Source organism: Coregonus lavaretus (genome assembly GCF_964263955.1).
Source record: "Coregonus lavaretus genome assembly, chromosome: 14".
NCBI lineage: Eukaryota > Metazoa > Chordata > Actinopteri > Salmoniformes > Salmonidae > Coregonus > Coregonus lavaretus.
Window position 1 is genome coordinate 10,699,759 of NC_140001.1, and position 23,290 is coordinate 10,723,048.

The following is a 23,290-nucleotide window of genomic DNA, read 5'->3' on the forward strand; positions in this document are numbered from 1 at the left end:
TCTCTCAGGCGCTGGCTCCTGGACTTGCTGCTTGGTCCAGTCTTGGTGGGATCTTCTGTCACGATCGTCGAACAGAGATGAGGACCAAGGCGCAGCGTTGCAGGCAAACATACTCTTTATTAGAGACACGATCAAAACAACAAAACGAAAACGTGACAGTTCACGGTCTAACACAACCGACTAGAAACAAGATCCCACAAACTCTGTGGGGAAACAGGCTGCTAAAGTATGGTTCTCAATCAGAGACAACAAGCAACAGCTGAATCACGTTGCCTCTGATTGAGAACCACACTGGCCAACATAGAACAACAATACTAGAAAGTGAAACCTAGAACAAAACACATAGACTTTACACACCCTGGCTCAACATATTAGAGTCCCCAGAGCCAGGGCGTGACAATATTGAGAATATCATCCTCTAACAATTTGCTGGTAATCAAGCTGTTGAATTCATAATGTTCTCCATTATCATCATTCATCCTTTAAACATTGATTCAATTTACTATTATTATTCAACTTCTGTATCTGACCTGTTTTTGTGTTTCTCTGACATAAAACAAGCTCTAGAAAACGGTACACATTCACAAATCTGATATTAGGCTGATCAGATATACCTACAGATAAATCAATTATTACCATTTTTGTCTTCTAGTGTTATTGTTAAGATAACTCATGAGTCAGGTCTTCTTAGAATACCATTTTTGTCCAATAATGGACTGGTGCCCCGATTCATAACAAATATGAATTATCCTTAGACATTAATTCATAATTTATAGTAATAACTTGACCAATATCCCCTACAAGGCTATGTGTTTGTAGATCGACATCAATGTGACAATGGCTGGGGTCATTTTTGCTTGTTTTTGCTGTTCTCCAAATAGCATTTTAGAGTTTTTAAATTGAATAGAAATGCAGTAAATGAGCTTCAACTTTCTTAAAATGTATTTCTAAAACTCAGACCCTGGTTACGGGCCTGGTTAATATCCCCTCTCAGACAGTCGTACCTTGACATAGAGGGGTTCTCGGAGGCTTCCCACCAGTAGGTTGACCTTCTCATCCCACACAGGGTTCAGGTTCTTATTGATGGTCTTGCTCCTGAACACCTCCTTCCCCGCAATCTTAAACTTCACATACGGATCACTTGTCCCTGAAAATAGAGAACAACAGAGAGGAAAGAAGGTGTTAGGATTACCATTCCAGAGAGACATAGGGGGTTAGGATTACCTTTCCAGAGAGACAGAGGGGGTTAGGATTACCTTTCCAGAGAGACAGAGGGGGTTAGGATTACCTTTCCAGAGAGACAGAGGGGGTTAGGATTACCTTTCCAGAGAGACAGAGGGGGTTAGGATTACCTTTCCAGAGAGACAGAGGGGGTTAGGATTACCTTTCCAGAGAGACAGAGGGCAGAGGGTAGGATTACCTTTCCAGAGAGACAGAGGGCAGAGGGTAGGATTACCTTTCCAGAGAGACAGAGGGCAGAGGGTAGGATTACCTTTCCAGAGAGACAGAGGGGGTTAGGATTACCTTTCCAGAGAGACAGAGGGGGTTAGGATTACCTTTCCAGAGAGACAGAGGGCAGAGGGTAGGATAAGATAAGGATGCTTTGTGTTGGGAAAAAGCAAGGTGCTCAAGATGGTGCATGATGACTAAATATAGTTTGCAATATGCTGCCTTGTGTATTGCTTACTACATCTAGTCATAACTCTGTAATGTAATGCCATGTATAATGTCCTATTCAGAGTTGAAGGAGAGACTATCACTTTTATCACCCTCTAAACAGATCTCTCTTTCTTTCTTTCTGTCCCTCCCTCCTGCCCCCCTAAGGCATCCTGTCCTCTCCTCTTGGTTGTTATAGTGAGTTGTATTTATGTTTGTGAGCAGGCGGGGGGCTAACCAAGGCAATGCAGGTCACATAGACAAACACCGCCTGGCCTCAAGACTCATGTCATGTGACTCACACTCCAGGTCATGTGACTAAGGCTGAAGCCTAATAAGTAGAGACAGAGAGGCCGCTGCTTCAGAACGTGCTGCTGTGGCATCGTACGCCTCAGGGCTACAAAGGCTCTCTTCAGCTAACAGCTCGCTCTCATTAAAACTTTTCTCTCTCAAACTGTGGCTCACTTGAAGTTGTTTTGTGAAGGATGCACCCACGTCACCACACACACACACACGTATGCGCACACATATACACACAGACATGCAGACATACACACAGACATGCACGCACGCACACACACACCACTTCAGGAGAGAAGATAAATGCTTGATACTGACCACTAGATGGGGGTGTTTACCTAGAGTTGTCCCTCTGTTTGCTAGATCCTGTTGATTCAGATTTTTTATCACTGTCACTGGCCAGACAGACCAGACAGATTTACTATCACTGTCACTGGCCAGACAGACCAGACAGATTTACTATCACTGTCCCTGGCCAGACAGAGTAGACAGGTTTATAATCACTGTCCCTGGTCGGACAGAGTAGACATACTTAATGGGTTTGGACAGGCTCTTCATCCTATTTGAATAAACACAAACACAGAGAGGGTGTAGCTTTCAAAATGTCAGTCATGGACATCAGAGCATTGTCTGGAGAGGAGATAATGGAGTGTATCAGCTTGACAGTGTGCTCACGTTCAGCTGGATCATGTGTGCATGCGTGTGTGCGTACCCGAGTGTGCATGTGTGTGTGTGTGTGCATGCTTTGTGACCACTGAATGTCCATTAGAACTTTCTGAGGTCATGTGCACATGATTTCAGGGAAAAGCTCTGCATGATGTATCTGTCAGCTGTTTGACAGACACAGATACTGTGCTTGTTTAACCATACCTGTTCATCCCTCACCAGCTCACACAGAGACTGTAACTAAGGACCTCTGTCGCAAACACACGATCGCCCTTTGACAATGTCTTAGCCGGCTACGCCACCAAAAAGCTAGCAATTTGATGGTGTGGTTTGAATTTTTTTAAACTGAGGAATACGTTTACCAATCCCCTGTTACACAGTCACTCATCCTCCTGCCCCATAAGTCAATGCGATATCACCAGCCAATCAGCCACTCTACTGACTGACCCTGCAGAGCGAGGATGGAGGCCAAGACTGGCTGTCTGGAAGCTTGACACTGTGTTTACATGTGTCTATTCAGATTAGCATCAAAGCAATGAGCATCTATCGCTTCTACAGTCATTAGGACTACCACACAAACGGCATTAACAGAATCACAGTCACCCACCCACGCAGTTAAACACACACACACACGAGCGAGCCTCTTCTCTGCTACGAAAGTATGTGGAAGAGGAGCATTAGTGTGGCATTCATTTAATTATACAATCCACAAACACTACACAAACATTCCCACGGTGGTTTGACAAACTCACCTACACACACTGGCCGTATGAATCAAGCAGCTCAGAGTAGAAGTGCTGATTTAGGATCAGTTCTGCTTTTTTGATCACAATGACTAAGACCACAATCATAAATTGGAGCTAACAGAACAGCCTGATCCTAGATCAGCACTCATAAATTGGAGCTAACAGAACAGCCTGATCCTAGATCAGCACTCATAAATTGGAGCTAACAGAACAGCCTGATCCTAGATCAGCACTCATAATTTGGACGCCTGTGACGTCAAAGGCAATCGCCCAACTCATTAGCAGCCTAACATCATAGTCCTTCACTTGAATCTGACTCTCTCTTTATAATTCATTACGGAGCCCTTGATTCCACACACTGATTAAATCAAATCAAATCACATTTTATATGTCACATACACGTGTTTAGCAGATGTTATAGCAGGTGTAGCAAAATGCTTGTGCTTCTAGCTCTGACAGTGCAGTAATATCTAACATATCACAACATATACCCAATACACACAAAACTAGTAAGGAATGGAATTTAAGAATATATACATATATGGACAAGCAATGACAGAGTGGCATGGACTAAGATACAGTAGAATATTATAGAATAGAATGCAGTATATACATATGAGATGAGTAGTGCAAGATATGTAAACATAATTAAAGTGACTAGTGTTCCATTTCTTAAAGTGGCCAGTGATTTCAATAGGCAGCAGCAGCCTCTAATGTGCTAGTGATGGCTATTTAACAGTCTAGCTATTGATTAACTTTTACATAACAGAGTCCCATCCAAAGACTTCATCGTGTCTAACATGCAGTCTGTCGGCCAACACTGTCATCAAGCGCTTTAGCTTAGAGAGATGGACCATCTCTCCGTCTCAGTCTTTCAATATCAGTGTGACAGGACTCACTGTGTACATGTATTCTAGTGGCACACAGCTCATTACATCACGTGTGGTGTGTTATGACTGGGGGGGGGCCTGAGTGGAAAATGCTGAAAAATGCTGACCGTGACATGATTCTGTGCTGCAGCAGGCTGTTATGGTTCTGTGACGAGATGTACAGTGGGGGGTCCTGCTGGGACGAGATGTACACTTCACTACCTACTGATGCCCTTCACAGGCTGCATCCCAAATGGCACCCTATTCCCTACATAGTCCCCTACCTTTGACCAGAGCCTAGGGAATAGGGTGCCATTTGGAACGTATGTATATATATATATATATATATATATATATATATATATATATATATCTCTACAGGACAGTAGCAGGAGCAGGGCTAAGGCATGGAATACAGTAGCTACCATACTGTGTGTAGTATTGCATAGGAGCTACCAGTTAGTAATGGTTGATATCTGTAGCTATCATACTGTGTGTAGTATCGCATAGGAGCTACCAGTTAGTAATGGTTGATATCTGTAGCTATCATACTGTGTGTAGTATTGCATAGGAGCTACCAGTTAGTAATGGTTGATATCTGTAGCTATCATACTGTGTGTAGTATCGCATAGGAGCTACCAGTTAGTAATGGTTGATATCTGTAGCTACCATACTGTGTGTAGTATTGCATAGGAGCTACCAGTTAGTAATGGTTGATATCTGTAGCTATCATACTGTGTGTAGTATTGCATAGGAGCTACCAGTTAGTAATGGTTGATATCTGTAGCTATCATACTGTGTGTAGTATCGCATAGGAGCTACCAGTTAGTAATGGTTGATATCTGTAGCTACCATACTGTGTGTAGTATTGCATAGGAGCTACCAGTTAGTAATGGTTGATATCTGTAGCTATCATACTGTGTGTAGTATTGCATAGGAGCTACCAGTTAGTAATGGTTGATATCTGTAGCTATCATACTGTGTGTAGTTTGCATAGGAGCTACCAGTTAGTAATGGTTGATATCTGTAGCTACCATACTGTGTGTAGTTTGCATAGGAGCTACCAGTTAGTAATGGTTGATATCTGTAGCTACCATACTGTGTGTAGTATTGCATAGGAGCTACCAGTTAGTAATGGTTGATATCTGTAGCTACCATACTGTGTGTAGTATTGCATAGGAGCTACCAGTTAGTAATGGTTGATATCTGCTCAAGCTGGGGACTCATTTGATGCAGAAAATATTAGTGAAAGCTAGTAGGTGTTTAGTCTACCATTAAGGGTTATATGGAGGGTTCTTGTAAAAATGAAAAACTTTAACAACACACACTTCAAATTAATTAACAGTGGAATAACCAGTGTAACTACCACTTAGTAAGTACTGAAAACTGACTACTTTTCCTCACATTTCTTGTTTGCAGTTAGAAAAAATGATTGACTGCATGCACTAACATGACTATGGTTAAAACTTGTATCCCACTCCATTCACAGCTAATGGAGTAGGAGTCAGAACATAACACTAATTCAGGGTTCTACATCAGAATCTCAGGGTCTCATATGGATCAGCCAATAAGCCCAGAGATATCCACTATTGGATCCCCCACACGATGTATCCAGTGTTGAGGCCGTAGCCATTCTCTGGCTGCACTCCAGTCATTCATCCCCTTTCCTCCTCCTGGTTGATGATATACCCCCGAGACACACCACCAGACTATCTGCACCACGGCCAGCTTTACGGCGCCATAAAGCAAGCTACTTTATTGCCGTCCATTCAACAGGCTGAAGACCATGAAATTAAGGTGCCTGCCTGGACTGGGGCAGGAAGTGGCTGGTCACAGGTGGGTGATGTGTGTGTTATATCTCTCACACAGATGGCATGGTGGTCAGGGACTCAGGCACCATGGAGCATGGAATTGAAAAGGCTGTTTGCTCTTGGATGGATATAAACAACTGTGAGAAAAGGCTGGGGGAATTTATGGGGGAGGTAGAACGGGCGCAGTGACACTGACAGTAGTTCTATATCAGGAGTGCATGTTTTTTGCCTGACAATCATAGTTTTATACCATCTGTCATTTATCAGCACACAGACTCTCCCTCTGTCCTCCTTACCAGTAGCTTCACTGTCTCTGTCCATACAAGTGACAGTGAATCCGTCAGGGGTGACTTCAGAGTCGGGAACCGGCTCCGACAGCCAAGTTTCGGAAAAGGCCATCACACAGGCCTCCCTGTATTCATATAGATACTGTGAGTTTGCTGGCAATTCGTCCATTTTCCCCTTCAGTGATTGGACATCGGAGAGCAGGACACTTGGATTACTTTTGCTGGTACGTGAAACAGCATGCGAACTTTCGAGAAAGTCGGCGGATCCACACATCCGCTATAGCAGAAACTATATTTTACAATATAACAACTCACATTCAGGAGAACAGACCAAAGGGGACATACCTGGCTGGTGAGACAAAACAAAACAAAACAACCGGTGAAGGACTACTAAGAAGGAAGAGGAAAAAGGGATGGAAAGGAGGTGTGCGGCAGATGTTGAAGAGGAATTCTATCCTGCTCTCTGATGTCCAATTGGTAGTGGTGGAGTAGGGGATACACCATCAACACCACCAAACATCTCGGTGACCCCTCCAATTTGCATACCAGTCTGAGAGAGGAACAGATGATGTCATCCTCTCTCTCTTACATTTGGTGTACGGTCATTTGGAGGGCAGTAAAACCCAAGTGTGTATCATGTTCACAGATTTCTCAGTGTACTGACGCTATTTTTAAGAAAGGCCAACAGAGACTGCACTACGGAAACTGCACTTTAATGGTGATCTAACCATCATGGCTCTCTTTTATAAATTGAGAGCATTCTGTCCTACTGCTTGACCTGCTGGTTTGGGAATATATAGGTTGCACAGAAAAATAGGTTGGGCAAAGTAGTCAAGATTTGCGGAAAAATCATGGGGCAGCAACAGCAAGAACTGTCATCTCTCTACCTGGGCAGAGCCGTCCAGAAGGCAAATAAAATAGCAGTTGACTCTTTCCACCCAGAATTCCAGCTGCTTCTCTCTGGCCGCAGGTACAGACTACCTAAGGAAAAATAAAATAGGGCCAAAAACTATTTTATTTCCGAATGCAATTCTGGAACTTAACAAAATGTTGGACTAAGTGCACTTAGCACTTGAACTATGAAACTGCCCTTACCCTGTCTACTGGCTTGGAAATATCCTTTGCTATTTGTTGTTGTTTTTATTTTATTTTTTATTTTTATTTTTTATATTTGATATGTTCTATGATTGCTGCAAAATGATTTTTAATTAATCATAATTAATTAATTATGCTCTCTGATAATTGCTCTCTGAGGACATTCACGTTTTCTGAATCTGAAGGCTGGCAGAAGCCCAACTTCCTCAGTCAGGTCTGCTCAATACATTCAAGGATGCATAGACGCACACACACACGTACCCAGTACCACGCACACACACACACACACACACACACACACACACACACACACACACACACACACACACTTGCACAGTGTCTAAAGCTCTTTACCCAACTCTCACACTCCAAACCTCTCAAACAAAGTATAAAAAACATGACTGTACTGAGGAGATGAATCAAGTTGACTCTGAGACGATCAGAGCTCCGAACTGCTCCATGTGTTTCTGAAGCTGAGCCTCATTATGGTGGCAGATCAAACCAGATTTGATTACAGCTCCCTCATCTTGACAGGCAGCTGAAAAAGCTCATCTAATACACACACGTCTCAGTTCTCATCAAATTTAAGCCTTCGATAGCGGGAATAAAACACGGTGGTCCATGCCAGGCAGGCAGGCAGGCACCCTTGCCAGACATTAAGACAGCATCACTAATGATGGATCACGGCATAAGGCCATCACCTCTGACCGGTCCTACACCTGAGAGAAGATGTAAGATCACCCACGTAAGATCAGTACAGTCGTAACTGATATGCAACATGAACTGCATGGTTATCACTGGCTGAGCTGGATAGACTGGCTACCCTCCAAAAAGTCAAATGAGCCAGCAGACTTGGAGGCAGGGGGCACATACCACCACCACTACCCTGACTTAACAATAGTAGCGTCTGCCAGCCCAGGAGATTGTCAAGGTGTCTGGATTATTAGGATAGGACTATCATAAACAATGTTCAACTTTAGAAAATATGACACCTTATGTTTTCTTATAAGATATAAAACATGTCTGCTGTTGATATCTTGTGAATTGTGTGTTGAACCCACGAGCCAAACAGAAGACAATCCCAACTAGGACCACTAGAGGACAGCATATGTATGCGTCTCGATGCGTAGAAGCCCCTTCCATACTGTAAAGGCTGGGTGAGCTCTATTCTGGCACCCCTTCATGTTAAAATGGGAGATACAGACTTTGATCATGTGAACATGGTGTTTAGATGTTTTGATACACACAGGAATATGTTTCTGTGTTTCCAACTCTAGCGAACACACTCTCTACCTCTCAGCTACTGTTCATTTCAACTCAAGGCTTCTGCTCTAGGCTACAGTACATTTGTCCCCTCACTGCTCCCCTCTTCGCTCGCTTGTTATGAAAACACAGCAGATCCTTTTATGTGTGCTCATCACACTAACTTCCAGTTGGTTTCATCGTCAACCCCGGTACTAACAGTAACCACGTCCGTATTTCCCATCTCGCCACTGTCACCCTGTTCACACCTCCAGACGCCCAACAGATGCGATTATCCCCTGTGCTCATTAAGCCAATCACTGTGACATTAATACGCCAATCAGAATCAATGACTCAAGAAAACTGAGAATCAATTGAATTGGCACAGGGGTGGAGTCGCTGTGGCGGCGAGAGGTGGAGTCGCTGTGGCGGAGAGAGGTGGAGTCGCTGTGGCGGAGAGAGGTGGAGTCGCTGTGGCGGAGAGAGGTGGTGTCGCTGTGGCGGAGAGAGGTGGAGTCGCTGTGGCGGAGAGAGGTGGAGTCGCTGTGGCGGAGAGAGGTGGAGTCGCTGTGGCGGAGAGAGGTGGAGTCGCTGTGGCGGAGAGAGGTGGAGTCGCTGTGGCGGAGAGAGGTGGTGTCGCTGTGGCGGAGAGAGGTGGAGTCGCTGTGGCGGAGAGAGGTGGAGTCGCTGTGACGGAGAGAGGTGGTGTCGCTGTGACGGAGAGAGGTGGAGTCGCTGTGGCGGAGAGAGGTGGTGTCGCTGTGGCGGAGAGAGGTGGTGTCGCTGTGGCGGAGAGAGGTGGAGTCGCTGTGGCGGAGAGAGGTGGAGTCGCTGTGTCGGAGAGAGGTGGAGTCGCTGTGGCGGAGAGAGGTGGAGTCGCTTCGCTGTGGTGGAGAGAGGTGGAGTCGCTGTGGCGGAGAGAGGTGGAGTCGCTGTGGCGGAGAGAGGTGGAGTCGCTTCGCTGTGGCGGAGAGAGGTGGAGTCGCTGTGGCGGAGAGAGGTGGAGTCGCTGTGGCGGAGAGAGGTGGAGTCGCTGTGGCGGAGAGAGGTGGTGTCACTGTGGCGGAGAGAGGTGGAGTCGCTGTGGCGGAGAGAGGTGGAGTCGCTGTGGCGGAGAGAGGTGGAGTCGCTGTGGTGGAGAGAGGTGGAGTCGCTGTGGCGGAGAGAGGTGGAGTCGCTGTGGCGGAGAGAGGTGGAGTCGCTTCGCTGTGGCGGAGAGAGGTGGAGTCGCTGTGGCGGAGAGAGGTGGAGTCGCTGTGTCGGAGAGAGGTGGAGTCGCTGTGGCGGAGAGAGGTGGAGTCGCTTCGCTGTGGTGGAGAGAGGTGGAGTCGCTGTGGCGGAGAGAGGTGGAGTCGCTGTGGCGGAGAGAGGTGGAGTCGCTTCGCTGTGGCGGAGAGAGGTGGAGTCGCTGTGGCGGAGAGAGGTGGAGTCGCTGTGGCGGAGAGAGGTGGAGTCGCTGTGGCGGAGAGAGGTGGTGTCACTGTGGCGGAGAGAGGTGGAGTCGCTGTGGCGGAGAGAGGTGGAGTCGCTGTGGCGGAGAGAGGTGGAGTCGCTGTGGTGGAGAGAGGTGGAGTCGCTGTGGCGGAGAGAGGTGGAGTCGCTGTGGCGGAGAGAGGTGGAGTCGCTTCGCTGTGGCGGAGAGAGGTGGAGTCGCTGTGGCGGAGAGAGGTGGAGTCGCTTCGCTGTGGCGGAGAGAGGTGGAGTCGCTGTGGCGGAGAGAGGTGGAGTCGCTGTGGCGGAGAGAGGTGGAGTCACTGTGGCGGAGAGAGGTGGAGTCGCTGTGGCGGAGAGAGGTGGAGTCGCTGTGGCGGAGAGAGGTGGTGTCGCTGTGGCGGAGAGAGGTGGAGTCGCTGTGGCGGAGAGAGGTGGTGTCGCTGTGGCGGAGAGAGGTGGAGTCGCTGTGGCGGAGAGAGGTGGAGTCGCTGTGTCGGAGAGAGGTGGAGTCGCTGTGGCGGAGAGAGGTGGAGTCGCTTCGCTGTGGTGGAGAGAGGTGGAGTCGCTGTGGCGGAGAGAGGTGGAGTCGCTGTGGCGGAGAGAGGTGGAGTCGCTGTGGCGGAGAGAGGTGGAGTCGCTGTGGCGGAGAGAGGTGGAGTCGCTGTGGCGGAGAGAGGTGGAGTCGCTGTGGCGGAGAGAGGTGGTGTCACTGTGGCGGAGAGAGGTGGAGTCGCTGTGGCGGAGAGAGGTGGAGTCGCTGTGGCGGAGAGAGGTGGAGTCGCTGTGGTGGAGAGAGGTGGAGTCGCTGTGGCGGAGAGAGGTGGAGTCGCTGTGTCGGAGAGAGGTGGAGTCGCTGTGGCGGAGAGAGGTGGAGTCGCTTCGCTGTGGTGGAGAGAGGTGGAGTCGCTGTGGCGGAGAGAGGTGGAGTCGCTGTGGCGGAGAGAGGTGGAGTCGCTGTGGCGGAGAGAGGTGGAGTCGCTGTGGCGGAGAGAGGTGGAGTCGCTGTGGCGGAGAGAGGTGGAGTCGCTGTGGCGGAGAGAGGTGGTGTCACTGTGGCGGAGAGAGGTGGAGTCGCTGTGGCGGAGAGAGGTGGAGTCGCTGTGGCGGAGAGAGGTGGAGTCGCTGTGGTGGAGAGAGGTGGAGTCGCTGTGGCGGAGAGAGGTGGAGTCGCTGTGGCGGAGAGAGGTGGAGTCGCTTCGCTGTGGCGGAGAGAGGTGGAGTCGCTGTGGCGGAGAGAGGTGGAGTCGCTTCGCTGTGGCGGAGAGAGGTGGAGTCGCTGTGGCGGAGAGAGGTGGAGTCGCTGTGGCGGAGAGAGGTGGAGTCACTGTGGCGGAGAGAGGTGGAGTCGCTGTGGCGGAGAGAGGTGGAGTCGCTGTGGCGGAGAGAGGTGGTGTCGCTGTGGCGGAGAGAGGTGGAGTCGCTGTGGCGGAGAGAGGTGGAGTCGCTGTGGTGGAGAGAGGTGGAGTCGCTGTGGCGGAGAGAGGTGGAGTCGCTGTGGCGGAGAGAGGTGGAGTCGCTGTGGCGGAGAGAGGTGGAGTCGCTGTGGCGGAGAGAGGTGGAGTCGCTTCGCTGTGGCGGAGAGAGGTGGAGTCGCTGTGGCGGAGAGAGGTGGAGTCGCTGTGGCGGAGAGAGGTGGAGTCGCTGTGGCGGAGAGAGGTGGAGTCACTGTGGCGGAGCGAGGTGGAGTCACTGTGGCGGAGAGAGGTGGAGTCGCTGTGGCGGAGAGAGGTGGTGTCGCTGTGGCGGAGAGAGGTGGAGTCGCTGTGGCGGAGAGAGGTGGAGTCGCTGTGGCGGAGAGAGGTGGAGTTGCTGTGGCGGAGAGAGGTGGAGTCGCTGTGGCGGAGAGAGGTGAGAGAGAAGACGGGGGACGATCTGCTGTGTTATAATCACAACTGGTGGGAAGCACTGGATGTCCTCTGTAAGGTACGCAACAATAACTACTGATACAAAGCTGGAAATATTTGGAAGCTATAGAAATAGATTTATTAATATCTATAATTTTTTTGGACAAGTATATTATATTACAGACACCTTAATGCATACTTTTAAATTAAGTGAACTGAACATGAAAATAATACAAATATATTAAAACATATTCCTTCAAATATATTTTGAGGGAGAGAACGAATGTTAATGTCCCCCCTACAACAAATACATACTTAAATACATGTAATTCTTTCCTTGAAACATTTGATTGAAATACTTTAGAATTCCATTCATTCCTATGGATGACTGCTTCATCTGGGGGGTGCCAATATGGCGACCGGTGGCTTCAAAACCTCTCATTGGCCATTACATACCATCAGCAGTCCAGGGTTTATATACATCATTGGTGCAGACCAGGTCAACAGATCTGGAGCTCAAAACATAATGTCTGACAAGTTTAGCGTATTGGATCACTTCTATCTAAATTTCTATCACCATGGCAGCTGTTAAATGCAATAAACCCCGACTGAGGCAGTGGGAGCCCTACGTCCACACGCTAGATTGATGACTGCGGTGTGGGCGTGCGGTGTCTCCCATTTCCCTGCCTGCAAACTTCCCATCTCCCTGCACTGTGCCATAGGGGGGATGTATGGGTACTCCACATGGAAACTATTTAATTAACACACATATACACTTCATTATCATTACTCCAACCCACAGACATATTTACGGCTGTGCTCCAACTCACACAAATCCCACAGTGAGAGTATCTAATCCTGGCCAAAATGTTCCTCTATTTTCTGTTACTGCATACCCACTAAATGGCCACTAGGATTTATAGTATCGGTATTGCTATAGTTAAAATGGCCTTAGTAATAAATTTGATAAGATCTCATTAACATTTCACCTCCACATACTGTATACAGAGGAGAACCCATGCCTGGCCTATATCCCCCCCTTCCTCATACACATCTCATTAACATGTATCTAAGAGGACACAGTGAGGGGCACTGACTCATAGCCAGAGCACTCTCTTAGTTGTATTCAAATCAGTACTATGGTAATGACACAGACACACCATTAAAATAAAGACTAAATTATTCTCTCTCTCTCTCTCTCTCTCTCTCTCTCTCTCTCTCTCTCTCTCTCTCTCTCTCTCTCTCTCTCTCTCTCTCTCTCTCTCTCTCTCTCGCTCTCTCTCTCTCTCTCAGCTGGGGACTTTAACAAAGAAATCTGAGGACAATTCTACTGAAATTCTATCAAAACATCTCCTGTGCTACACGGACACTGGATCATTGCTACTCAGCCGCCATCCCTTTGGCAAATCAGATCACGCCTCCATCCTGCTCCTCCCCACCTATAGGAAGAAACTTAAACAGGAAGCTTGTGTGGTAAGGACTGTTCAACGTTGGTCTGACCAACTGGAATCTATTCTTCAAGATTGTTTTGATTACGCCAACTGGGAAATGTTCCGGGTCGCTCTCTAAGAATAGTATCGATGTATACACTGACTCGGTGACTGGGTTCAAATCGAATCAAATCAAATTGTATTGTATTGGTCACATACACATATTTGGCAGATGTTATTGCGGGTGTAGAGAAATGCTTGCTCATCAGGAAGTGCATAGAGGATGTTGTTCCCACTGTGACAACAACTGTGGATAGATGGCACCTTCTTCGCCCGCTTAGAGAGAAAACAACACTGAGGACTGTGTGCTCTCATTCTCCCAACGTAAATCATTTAAGCATAAACCCTCACAAGACTGCCGGCCAAGGCGGCATCCCAAGCCACATCCTCTGCATGTGCAGACCAGCTGGCTGGAGAGTTTACGAACATATTCAATCTCTCCATATACCAGTCGGTTGTCCCCACTTGCTTCAAGATGACCACAATTGATCTTGTACCCAAGAAAGCAAAGCTAATTCAACTAAATGACTATCGCCCTGTAGCACTCTCATGAAGTGCTTTGAGAGGCTAGTTAAGGACCATATCACCTCCACCTTACCCAACACCCTAAACCCACTACAATGCCCCAACAGATCCTTTGACATTGCACTGCACACTGCCCTATACCACCTGGACAAGAGAAATACCTATGTAAGAATACTGTTAATTGACTACAGCTCAGCCTTGAACACCATAGTGCCCTCCAAGCTCATCACTAAGCTCAGGGCCCTGGGTCTGAACCCCTCTCTCTGCAACTGGGTCCTGGACTTCCTGACGGGCCGACCCCAAGTGGTGAAGGTAGGCAACAACACCTCCGCCACTCTGATCCTCAACACAGGGGCCCGACAGGGGTTCGTGCTCAGCCCCCTCCTATACTCCCTGTTCACCCATGACTGCATGGCCATGCATGTCTCCAACTCAATCATTAAGTTTGCTGATGACACAACAGTGGTTGACCTGATTACCAACAATGACTAGACAGCCTACAGCGAGAAGGTGAGAGCCCTGGCGGAGTGGTTCTAGGAAAATAACCTCTCCCTCAAAGTCAATAAAACGAAGGAGCTGTCATCATGAAGTGCTTTGAGAGGCTAGTTAAGGACCATATCACCTGCCAGGACAACAACCTCTCCCTCAACATCAGCAAGACAAATGAGCTGATCGTGGACTACAGGAAACGGAGGGCCGAGCACGCCCCCATCCACATTGACGGGGCTGTAGTGGAGCAGGTAGGGAGCTTCAAGTTCCTCGATGTCCACATCATTAAATAATTATCATGGTACACACACACACCAACACAGTCGTGAAGAGGGCACGACAATGCCTCTTCCCCCTCAGGAGGCTGAAAAGATTTGGCATAGGTCCTCAGATCCTCAAAAAGTTCTACAGCTTCACCATTGAGAGCATCTTGACTGGCTGCATCATCGCTTGGTATGGCAACTGCTTGGCATCCAACCGCAAGGCGCTACAGAGGGTAGTGTGTACGGCCCAGTACATCACCGTGGCCGAGCTCCTTGCCATCCAGGACCTCTATACCAGGCAGTGTCAGAAGAGGCCCCAACAATTGTCAGACTCCAGCGACCCAAGTCATAGACTGTTCGCTCTGCTACTGCACGGCAAGCGGTACTGATGCACCAAGTCTAGAACCAACAGGATCCTGAACAGCTTTTACCCCCAAGCCATAAGACTGCTAAATAGTTATTTAAATAGATAACCAATAGCTACCCGGACTATCTGAATTGACCCTTTTTGCACCAACTCTTTTGACTCATCACATACGCTGCTGTTACTGTTAATGATTTATCCTGTTGCCTAGTCACTTTATACCTACAGTGAGGGAAAAAAGTATTTGATCCCCTGCTGATTTTGTACGTTTGCCCACAGAAAGAAATGATCAGTCTATAATTTTAATGGTAGGTTTATTTGAACAGTGAGAGACAGAATAACAACAAAGAAATCCAGAAAAATGCATGTCTAAAATGTTATAAATTGATTTGCATTTTAATGAGGGAAATAAGTATTTGACCCCCTCTCAATCAGAAAGATTTCTGGCTCCCAGGTGTCTTTTATACAGGTAACAAGCTGAGATTAGGAACACACTCTTAAAGGGAGTGCTCCTAATCTCAGCTTGTTACCAGTATAAAAGACACCTGTCCACAGAAGCAATCAATCAATCAGATTCCAAAGTCTCCACCATGGCCAAGACCAAAGAGCTCTCCAAGGATGTCAGGGACAAGATTGTAGACCTACACAAGGCTGGAATGGGCTACAAGACCATCGCCAAGCAGCTTGGTGAGAAGGTGACAACAGTTGGTGCGATTATTTGCAAATGGAAGAAACACAAAAGACCTGTCAATCTCCCTCGGCCTGGGGCTCCATGCAAGATCTCATCTCGTGGAGTTGCAATGATCATAAGAACGGTGAGGAATCAGCACAGAACTACACGGGATGATCTTGTCAATGATCTCAAGGCAGCTGGGACCATAGTCACCAAGAAAACAATTGGTAACACACTACGCCGTGAAGGACTGAAATCCTGCAGTGCCCGCAAGGTCGCCGTGTTTGGAGAAGGAGGAATGCTGCCTATGACCCCAAGAACACCATCCCCACCGTCAAACATGGAGGTGGAAACATTATGCTTTGGGGTTGTTTTTCTGTTAAGGGGGCAGGACAACTTCACCGCATCAAAGGGACGATGGACGGGGCCATGTACCGTCAAATCTTGGAGGAGAACCTCCTTCATTCAGCCAGGGCATTGAAAATGGGTCGTGGATGGGTATTCCAGCATGACAATGACCCAAAACACACGGCCAAGGCAACAAAGGAGTGGCTCAAGAATAAGTACATTAAGGTCCTGGAGTGGCCTAGCCAGTCTCCGGACCTTAATCCCATAGAAAATCTGTGGAGGGAGCTGAAGGTTCGAGTTGCCAAACATCAGCCTCGAAACCTTAATGACTTGGAGAAGATCTGCAAAGAGGAGTGGGACAAAATCCCTCCTGAGATGTGTGCAAACCTGGTGGCCAACTACAAGAAACATCTGACCTCTGTGATTGCCAACAAGGGTTTTGCCACCAAGTACTAAGTCATGTTTTGCAGAGGGGTCAAATAGTTATTTCCCTCATTAAAATGCAAATCAATTTATAACATTTTTGACATGCATTTTTCTGGATTTTTTTGTTGTTATTCGGTCTCTCACTGTTCAAATAAACCTACCATTAAAATTATAGACTGATCATTTCTTTGTCAGTGGGCAAACGAACAAAATCAGCAGGGGATCAAATACTTTTTTCCCTCACTGTACCTATATGTACATATCTACCTCAATTATCTCGTTCCACTGCACATCAACCCCATACTGGTACCCTGTGTATATAGCCAAGTTATCGTTAATCATTGTGTATTCATTCCTTGTGTTATTCAGTTTTTATTTTCAATTTTTTCTCTCTGGGAAAGGCCGTAAGTAAGCATTGCACTGTTTTTCTACACCTGTTGTTTACAAAAGCATGTGACAAATACAATTTGATTTGATTTGAAGAAGACTCAACAGCGCCTCTTCAACCTCCGGAGGCTGAAGAAATTCAGCTTGGGCCTAAGACCCTCACAAACTTCTACAGATACACCATTGAGAGCATCCTGTCGGGCTGTATCACCGCTGGTACGGAAATTGCACCGCCTGCTAACGCAGGGCTCTCCAGAGGGTTGTGCGGTCAGCCCATCGCATCACCGGTGGCACACTGCCTGCCCTCCAGGACATCTACAGCACCCGGTGTCACAGGAAGGCCAAGAAGATCATCAAGGACCTCAGCCACCCGAGCCAGGGCCAGCTCACCCAGCTACCATCTAGAAGGCGGAGACTGTACAGGTGGATCAAAGCTGGGACTGAGAGACTGAAAAACAGCTTCTATCTCCAGGCCAATCAGACTGTTAAACAGACACCACTAGCCGGCCTCTGCCAGTACCCTGCCCTGAACCTTATTCACTGTTATAGCTGGCTACCACCCGGTACTCTACCCTGCAACTTAGAGACTGCTGCCCTATGTACATAGTCATTGAACACTGGTCACTTTAATAATGTTACATACTGTTTTACCCACTTTATATGTATATACTGTATTCTAGTCATGGCTCATCCTATATAACTACTGCTGTACACACCTTTTCTATTTATATAATGTCCATACTGTCTTTATACACAATTATATATATATACAGTGGGGGAAAAAGTATTTAGTCAGCCACCAATTGTGCAAATTCTCCCACTTAAAAAGATGAGAGAGGCCTGTAATTTTCATCATAGGTATATGTCAACTATGACAGACAAATTGAGAAAAAAAATCCAGAAAATCACATTGTAGGATCTTTTATGAATTTATTTGCAAATTATGGTGGAAAATAAGTATTTGGTCACCTACAAACAAGCAAGATTTCTGGCTCTCACAGACCTGTAACTTCTTCTTTAAGAGGCTCCTCTGTCCTCCACTCGTTACCTGTATTAATGGCACCTGTTTGAACCTGTTATCAGTATAAAAGACACCTGTCCACAACCTCAAACAGTCACACTCCAAACTCCACTATGGCCAAGACCAAAGAGCTGTCAAAGGACACCAGAAACAAAATTGTAGACCTGCACCAGGCTGGGAAGACTGAATCTGCAATAGGTAAGCAGCTTGGTTTGAAGAAATCAACTGTGGGAGCAATTATTAGGAAATGGAAGACATACAATACCACTGATAATCTCCCTCGATCTGGGGCTCCACGCAAGATCTCACCCCGTGGGGTCAAAATTATCACAAGAACGGTGAGCAAAAATCCCAGAGCCACACGGGGGGACCTAGTGAATGACCTGCAGAGAGCTGGGACCAAAGTAACAAAGCCTACCATCAGTAACACACTACGCCGCCAGGGACTCAAATCCTGCAGTGCCAGACGTGTCCCCCTGCTTAAGCCAGTACATGTCCAGGCCCGTCTGAAGTTTGCTAGAGTGCATTTGGATGATCCAGAAGAGGATTGGGAGAATGTCATATGGTCAGATGAAACCAAAATAGAACTTTTTGGTAAAAACTCAACTCGTCGTGTTTGGAGGACAAAGAATGCTGAGTTGCATCCAAAGAACACCATACCTACTGTGAAGCATGGGGGTGGAAACATCATGCTTTGGGGCTGTATTTCTGCAAAGGGACCAGGACGACTGATCCGTGTAAAGGAAAGAATGAATGGGGCCATGTATCGTGAGATTTTGAGTGAAAACCTCCTTCCATCAGCAAGGGCATTGAAGAAGAAACGTGGCTGGGTCTTTCAGCATGACAATGATCCCAAACACACCGCCCGGGCAACGAAGGAGTGGCTTCGTAAGAAGCATTTCAAGGTCCTGGAGTGGCCTAGCCAGTCTCCAGATCTCAACCCCATACAAAATCTTTGGAGGGAGTTAAAAGTCCGTGTTGCCCAGCGACAGCCCCAAAACATCACTGCTCTAGAGGAGATATGCATGGAGGAATATGCTCTAGAGGAGATATGCATGGAGGAATGGGCCAAAATATCAGCAACAGTGTGTGAAAACCTTGTGAAGACTTACAGAAAACGTTTGACCTGTGTCATTGCCAACAAAGGGTATATAACAAAGTATTGAGAAACTTTTGTTATTGACCAAATACTTATTTTCCACCATAATTTGCAAATAAATTCATAAAAAATCCTACAATGTGATTTTCTGGATTTTTTTTTCTCATTTTGTCTGTCATAGTTGACGTGTACCTATGATGAAAATTACAGGCCTCTCTCATCTTTTTAAGTGGGAGAATTTGCACAATTGGTGGCTGACTAAATACTTTTTTCCCCCACTGTATTTATACAAGAGCACTCAGGGCATCTCCTCTCTGCGATCACGGATCAACTGCCCCCAAGTGGAGGACTTCCCCAGCATGTTCCTCTCCCCAGGGCACACACAAACACCATACAAATACACATATGTATGGAAATGTGATACTAAGGAAGTCTCAAGGTTTTGCTCGCCTGAGGTAGAGTATCTCATGATAAGCTGTAGACCACACTATTTACCAAGAGAGTTTTCATTTATATTTTTTGTAGCTGTCTATCTAGCACCACAAACCGATGTTGGCACTAAGATTGCACTCAATGAGCTGTAAAAGTCCATAAGCAGACAGGAAAACGTTCATCCAGAGGCAGCGCTCCTAGTGGCAGGGGACTTTAATGCAGGGAAACTTAAATCCGTTCAATCTCATTTCTACCAGCATGTTAAATGTGCAACCAGAGGAAAAAAAACTCTAGACCACCTTTACTCCACACACAGAGACGCATACAAAGCTCTCCCTCACCCTCCATTTGGCAAATCTGACCATAACTCTATCCTCCTGATTCCTGCTTATAAGCAAAAACTAAAGCAGGAAGCACCAGTGACTCGGTTAATAAAAAAGTGGTCAGATGACGCAGATGCTAAGCTACAGGACTGTTTTACTAGCACATCTGGGATTCTTCAGATAGCATTGAGGAGTACACCACATCAGTCACTGGCTTCATCAATAAGTGCATCGATGACGTCGTCCCCACAGTGACCGTACCTAGATACCCCAACCAGAAGCCATGGATTACAGGCAACATCCACACTGAGCTAAAGGGTAGAGCTGCCGCTTTCAAGGAGCGGGACTCTAACCCTGAAGCTTATAAGAAATCCCGCTATGCCCTCCAACGAACCATCAAACAGGCAAAGAGTCAATACAGGACTAAGATTGAATCGTACTACACCGGCTCTGACGCTCGTCGGATGTGGCAGGGCTTAAAAACTATTACAGACTATAAAGGGAAGCACAGCCGCGAACTGCCCAGTGACACAAGCCTACCAGATGAGCTAAATCACTTCTATGCTCGCTTCGAGGCAAGCAACACTGAAGCATGCATGAGAGCATCAGCTGTACCGGATGATTGTGTGATCACGCTCTCCGTAGCCGATGTGAGTAAGACTTTTAAGCAGGTCAACATTCACAAGGCCGCAGGGCCAGACGGATTACCAGGACGTGTACTCCGAGCATGTGCTGACCAACTGGCAAGTGTCTTCACTGACATTTTCAACATGTCCCTGACTGAGTCTGTAATACCAACATGTTTCAAGCAGACCACCATAGTCCCTGTGCCCAAGGACACTAAGATAACCTGCCTAAATGACTACCGACCCATAGCACTCACGTCTGTAGCCATGAAGTGCTTTCAAAGGCTGCTCATGGCTCACATCAACACCATTATCCCAGAAACCCTAGACCCACTCCAATTTGCATACCACCCCAACAGATCCACAGATGATGCAATCTCTATTGCACACCACACTGCCCTTTCCCACCTGGACAAGAGGAACACCTACGTGAGAATGCTATTCATTGACTACAGCTCAGCATTCAACACCATAGTGCCCTCAAAGCTCATCACTAAGCTAAGGATCCTGGAACTAAACACCTCCCTTTGCAACTGGATCCTGGACTTCCTGACGGGCCGCCCCCAGATGGTAAGGGTAGGTAACAACACGTCTGCCACGCTGATCCTCAACACGGGGGCCACTCAGGGGTGCGTGCTCAGTCCCCTCCTGTACTCCCTGTTCACCCATGACTGCATGGCATGGCACGACTCTAACACCATCATTAAGTTTCCAGACGACACAACAGTGGCAGGCCTGATCACCGACAACGATGAGACAGCCTATAGGGAGGAGGTCAGAGACCTGGCCGTGTGGTGCCAGGATAACAACCTCTCCCTCAACGTGATCAAGACAAAGGAGATGATTGTGGACTACAGGAAAAAAAAGAGGACTGAGCACTCTCATCGACGGGGCTGTAGTGGAACAGGTTGAGAGCTTCAAGTTCCTTGGTGTCCACATCACCAACGATCTATCATGGTCCAAACACACCAAGACAGTCGTGAAGAGGACACAACAAAACCTATTCCCTCTCAGCAGACTGAAAAGATTTGGCATGGGTCCTCAGATCCTCAAAAAGTTCTACAGCTGCACCATCGAGAGCATCCTGACTGGTTGCATCACCGCCTGGTATGGCAACTGCTCGGCCTCCGACCGCAAAGCACTACAGAGGGTCGTGCGTATGGCCCAGTACATCACTGGGGTCAAACTTCCTGCCATCCAGGACCTCTATACCAGGCGGTGTCAGAGGAAGGCCCTAAAAATTGTCAAAGACTCAAGCCACCCTAGTCATAGACTGTTCTCTCTGCTACCGCACGACAAGCGGTACCGGAGCACCAAGTCTAGGTCCAATAGGCTTCTCAACAGCTTCTACCCCCAAGCCATATGACTCCTGAACAGCTAATCATGGCTACCCAGACTATTTGCACTGGCCGCCTACCCCACCCCATCCCCCTCTTTTACGCTGCTGCTACTCTGTTTACTATTTATGCATAGTCACTTCTACCCACATGTACACATGAACTCAATTACCTCGACTAGCCGGTGCCCCCGCACATTGACTCTGTACCGGTACCCCCCTGTATATAGCCTCCCTACTGTTATTTTATTTTACTGCTGCTCTTTAGCTATTTTCTTTTCTTTTTAATTTTTCGTAATTAACACTTTTTTATTTTATATTTTTCTTTAAAAAACGGCATTGTGGGTTAAGGGCTTGTAAGTACGCATTTCACTGTAATATCTACACCTGTTGTATTCGGCGCATGTGGCAAATACAATTTGATTTGATTTGATTTGATATGCAGGTGCACAAACACGCAGGCACACACACCGCGCACACACACACACAGAAGGTAGCCTGACCCTTTAAAGTGCATATAAAGAGCATCCAGCGAGAACAGCATCTCCAATCACATTACACCTGAACCAAAGCCACTGACACAAATCTACACCCACCCTGACTCTCCATTCAGAAAACAAGCTTTCACAGCAGAAATACTCAAATAAGAACTAGAGAAACACACTTGTGTGATTGAACTGTAAACTTTTTAATAGCAAGAATTGTGAAGCTACACTCACAGTGTCCTGTCTATGCATACTATTACTACTGCTCTTAGCCTACAGTTAACCAAGACAAACACCCAACCCACTTTTTCTACTTAGAGCTGGTGATCTAGTCTCTGTCCTAGATCTAGTCTCTGTCCTACCAGGTCCAGTGGTCATGATACTATAGTCTTGGCTGTGTTTCAAATGGTACCCTATTCCCTACATAGTGCACTAGTCAAAAGTAGTGCACTATATAGGGAATAGGGTGTGATTTGGGACGAAGGCCTAGTCTTTGACGCTGATTAACAGACGGTGACCAACTGACACTCTGTCACTCCCACTGAAATGTCTCTCTCTCCCCTCGACAGGTGTGGCACATTGGGGACGACACCTCTATGGCTGTACCCCGCCATCACCATCGCCCAGTGACACCCAACCCCCTGGGAGAGAGCAGGCAGTGGGGCTTCACCTGGTCACAGCCATGTAGTGCCTCACCAGAGGTTGTTATTGGAAGCTCATTTGGACAGGGGTGAGTGCATTAAGTCCAGGAGAAGGATGCCTTATAGTAGTTATATGGCAAAGATACATATATGTTCTAGGTCACAGGTCAAAAAGTTGAGGTCTATATGAACACACAACCACACACACACACACACACACACACAGACAGACAGACAGACAGACAGACAGACAGACAGACAGACAGACAGACACACACACACACACACACACACACAGACAGGCACACAGACAGGCACAGACAGACAGACAGACATACAGACAGACAGAAACAGGCACACTCAGACATGTACAAATGCATTCACTTGCACACATGGCTGCATTACTTTATAC

The 23,290-nt window shown here is 47.2% G+C and overlaps 1 protein-coding gene across 1 annotated transcript in view; it reads right to left on the reverse strand.

Moving 5' to 3' along the window:
* Window positions 1–23,290, reverse strand: part of mctp1a (multiple C2 domains, transmembrane 1a) — a gene marked incomplete at both ends in the record, with an annotated part of 244,232 nt that overhangs the window by 129,608 nt on the left and 91,334 nt on the right. Inside the window, one exon of the mRNA XM_084176157.1 lies at window positions 1,005–1,147. Within this exon, the coding sequence (XP_084032283.1) occupies window positions 1,005–1,147 (143 nt within the window). The remainder of the gene's footprint in view (window positions 1–1,004; window positions 1,148–23,290) is intronic.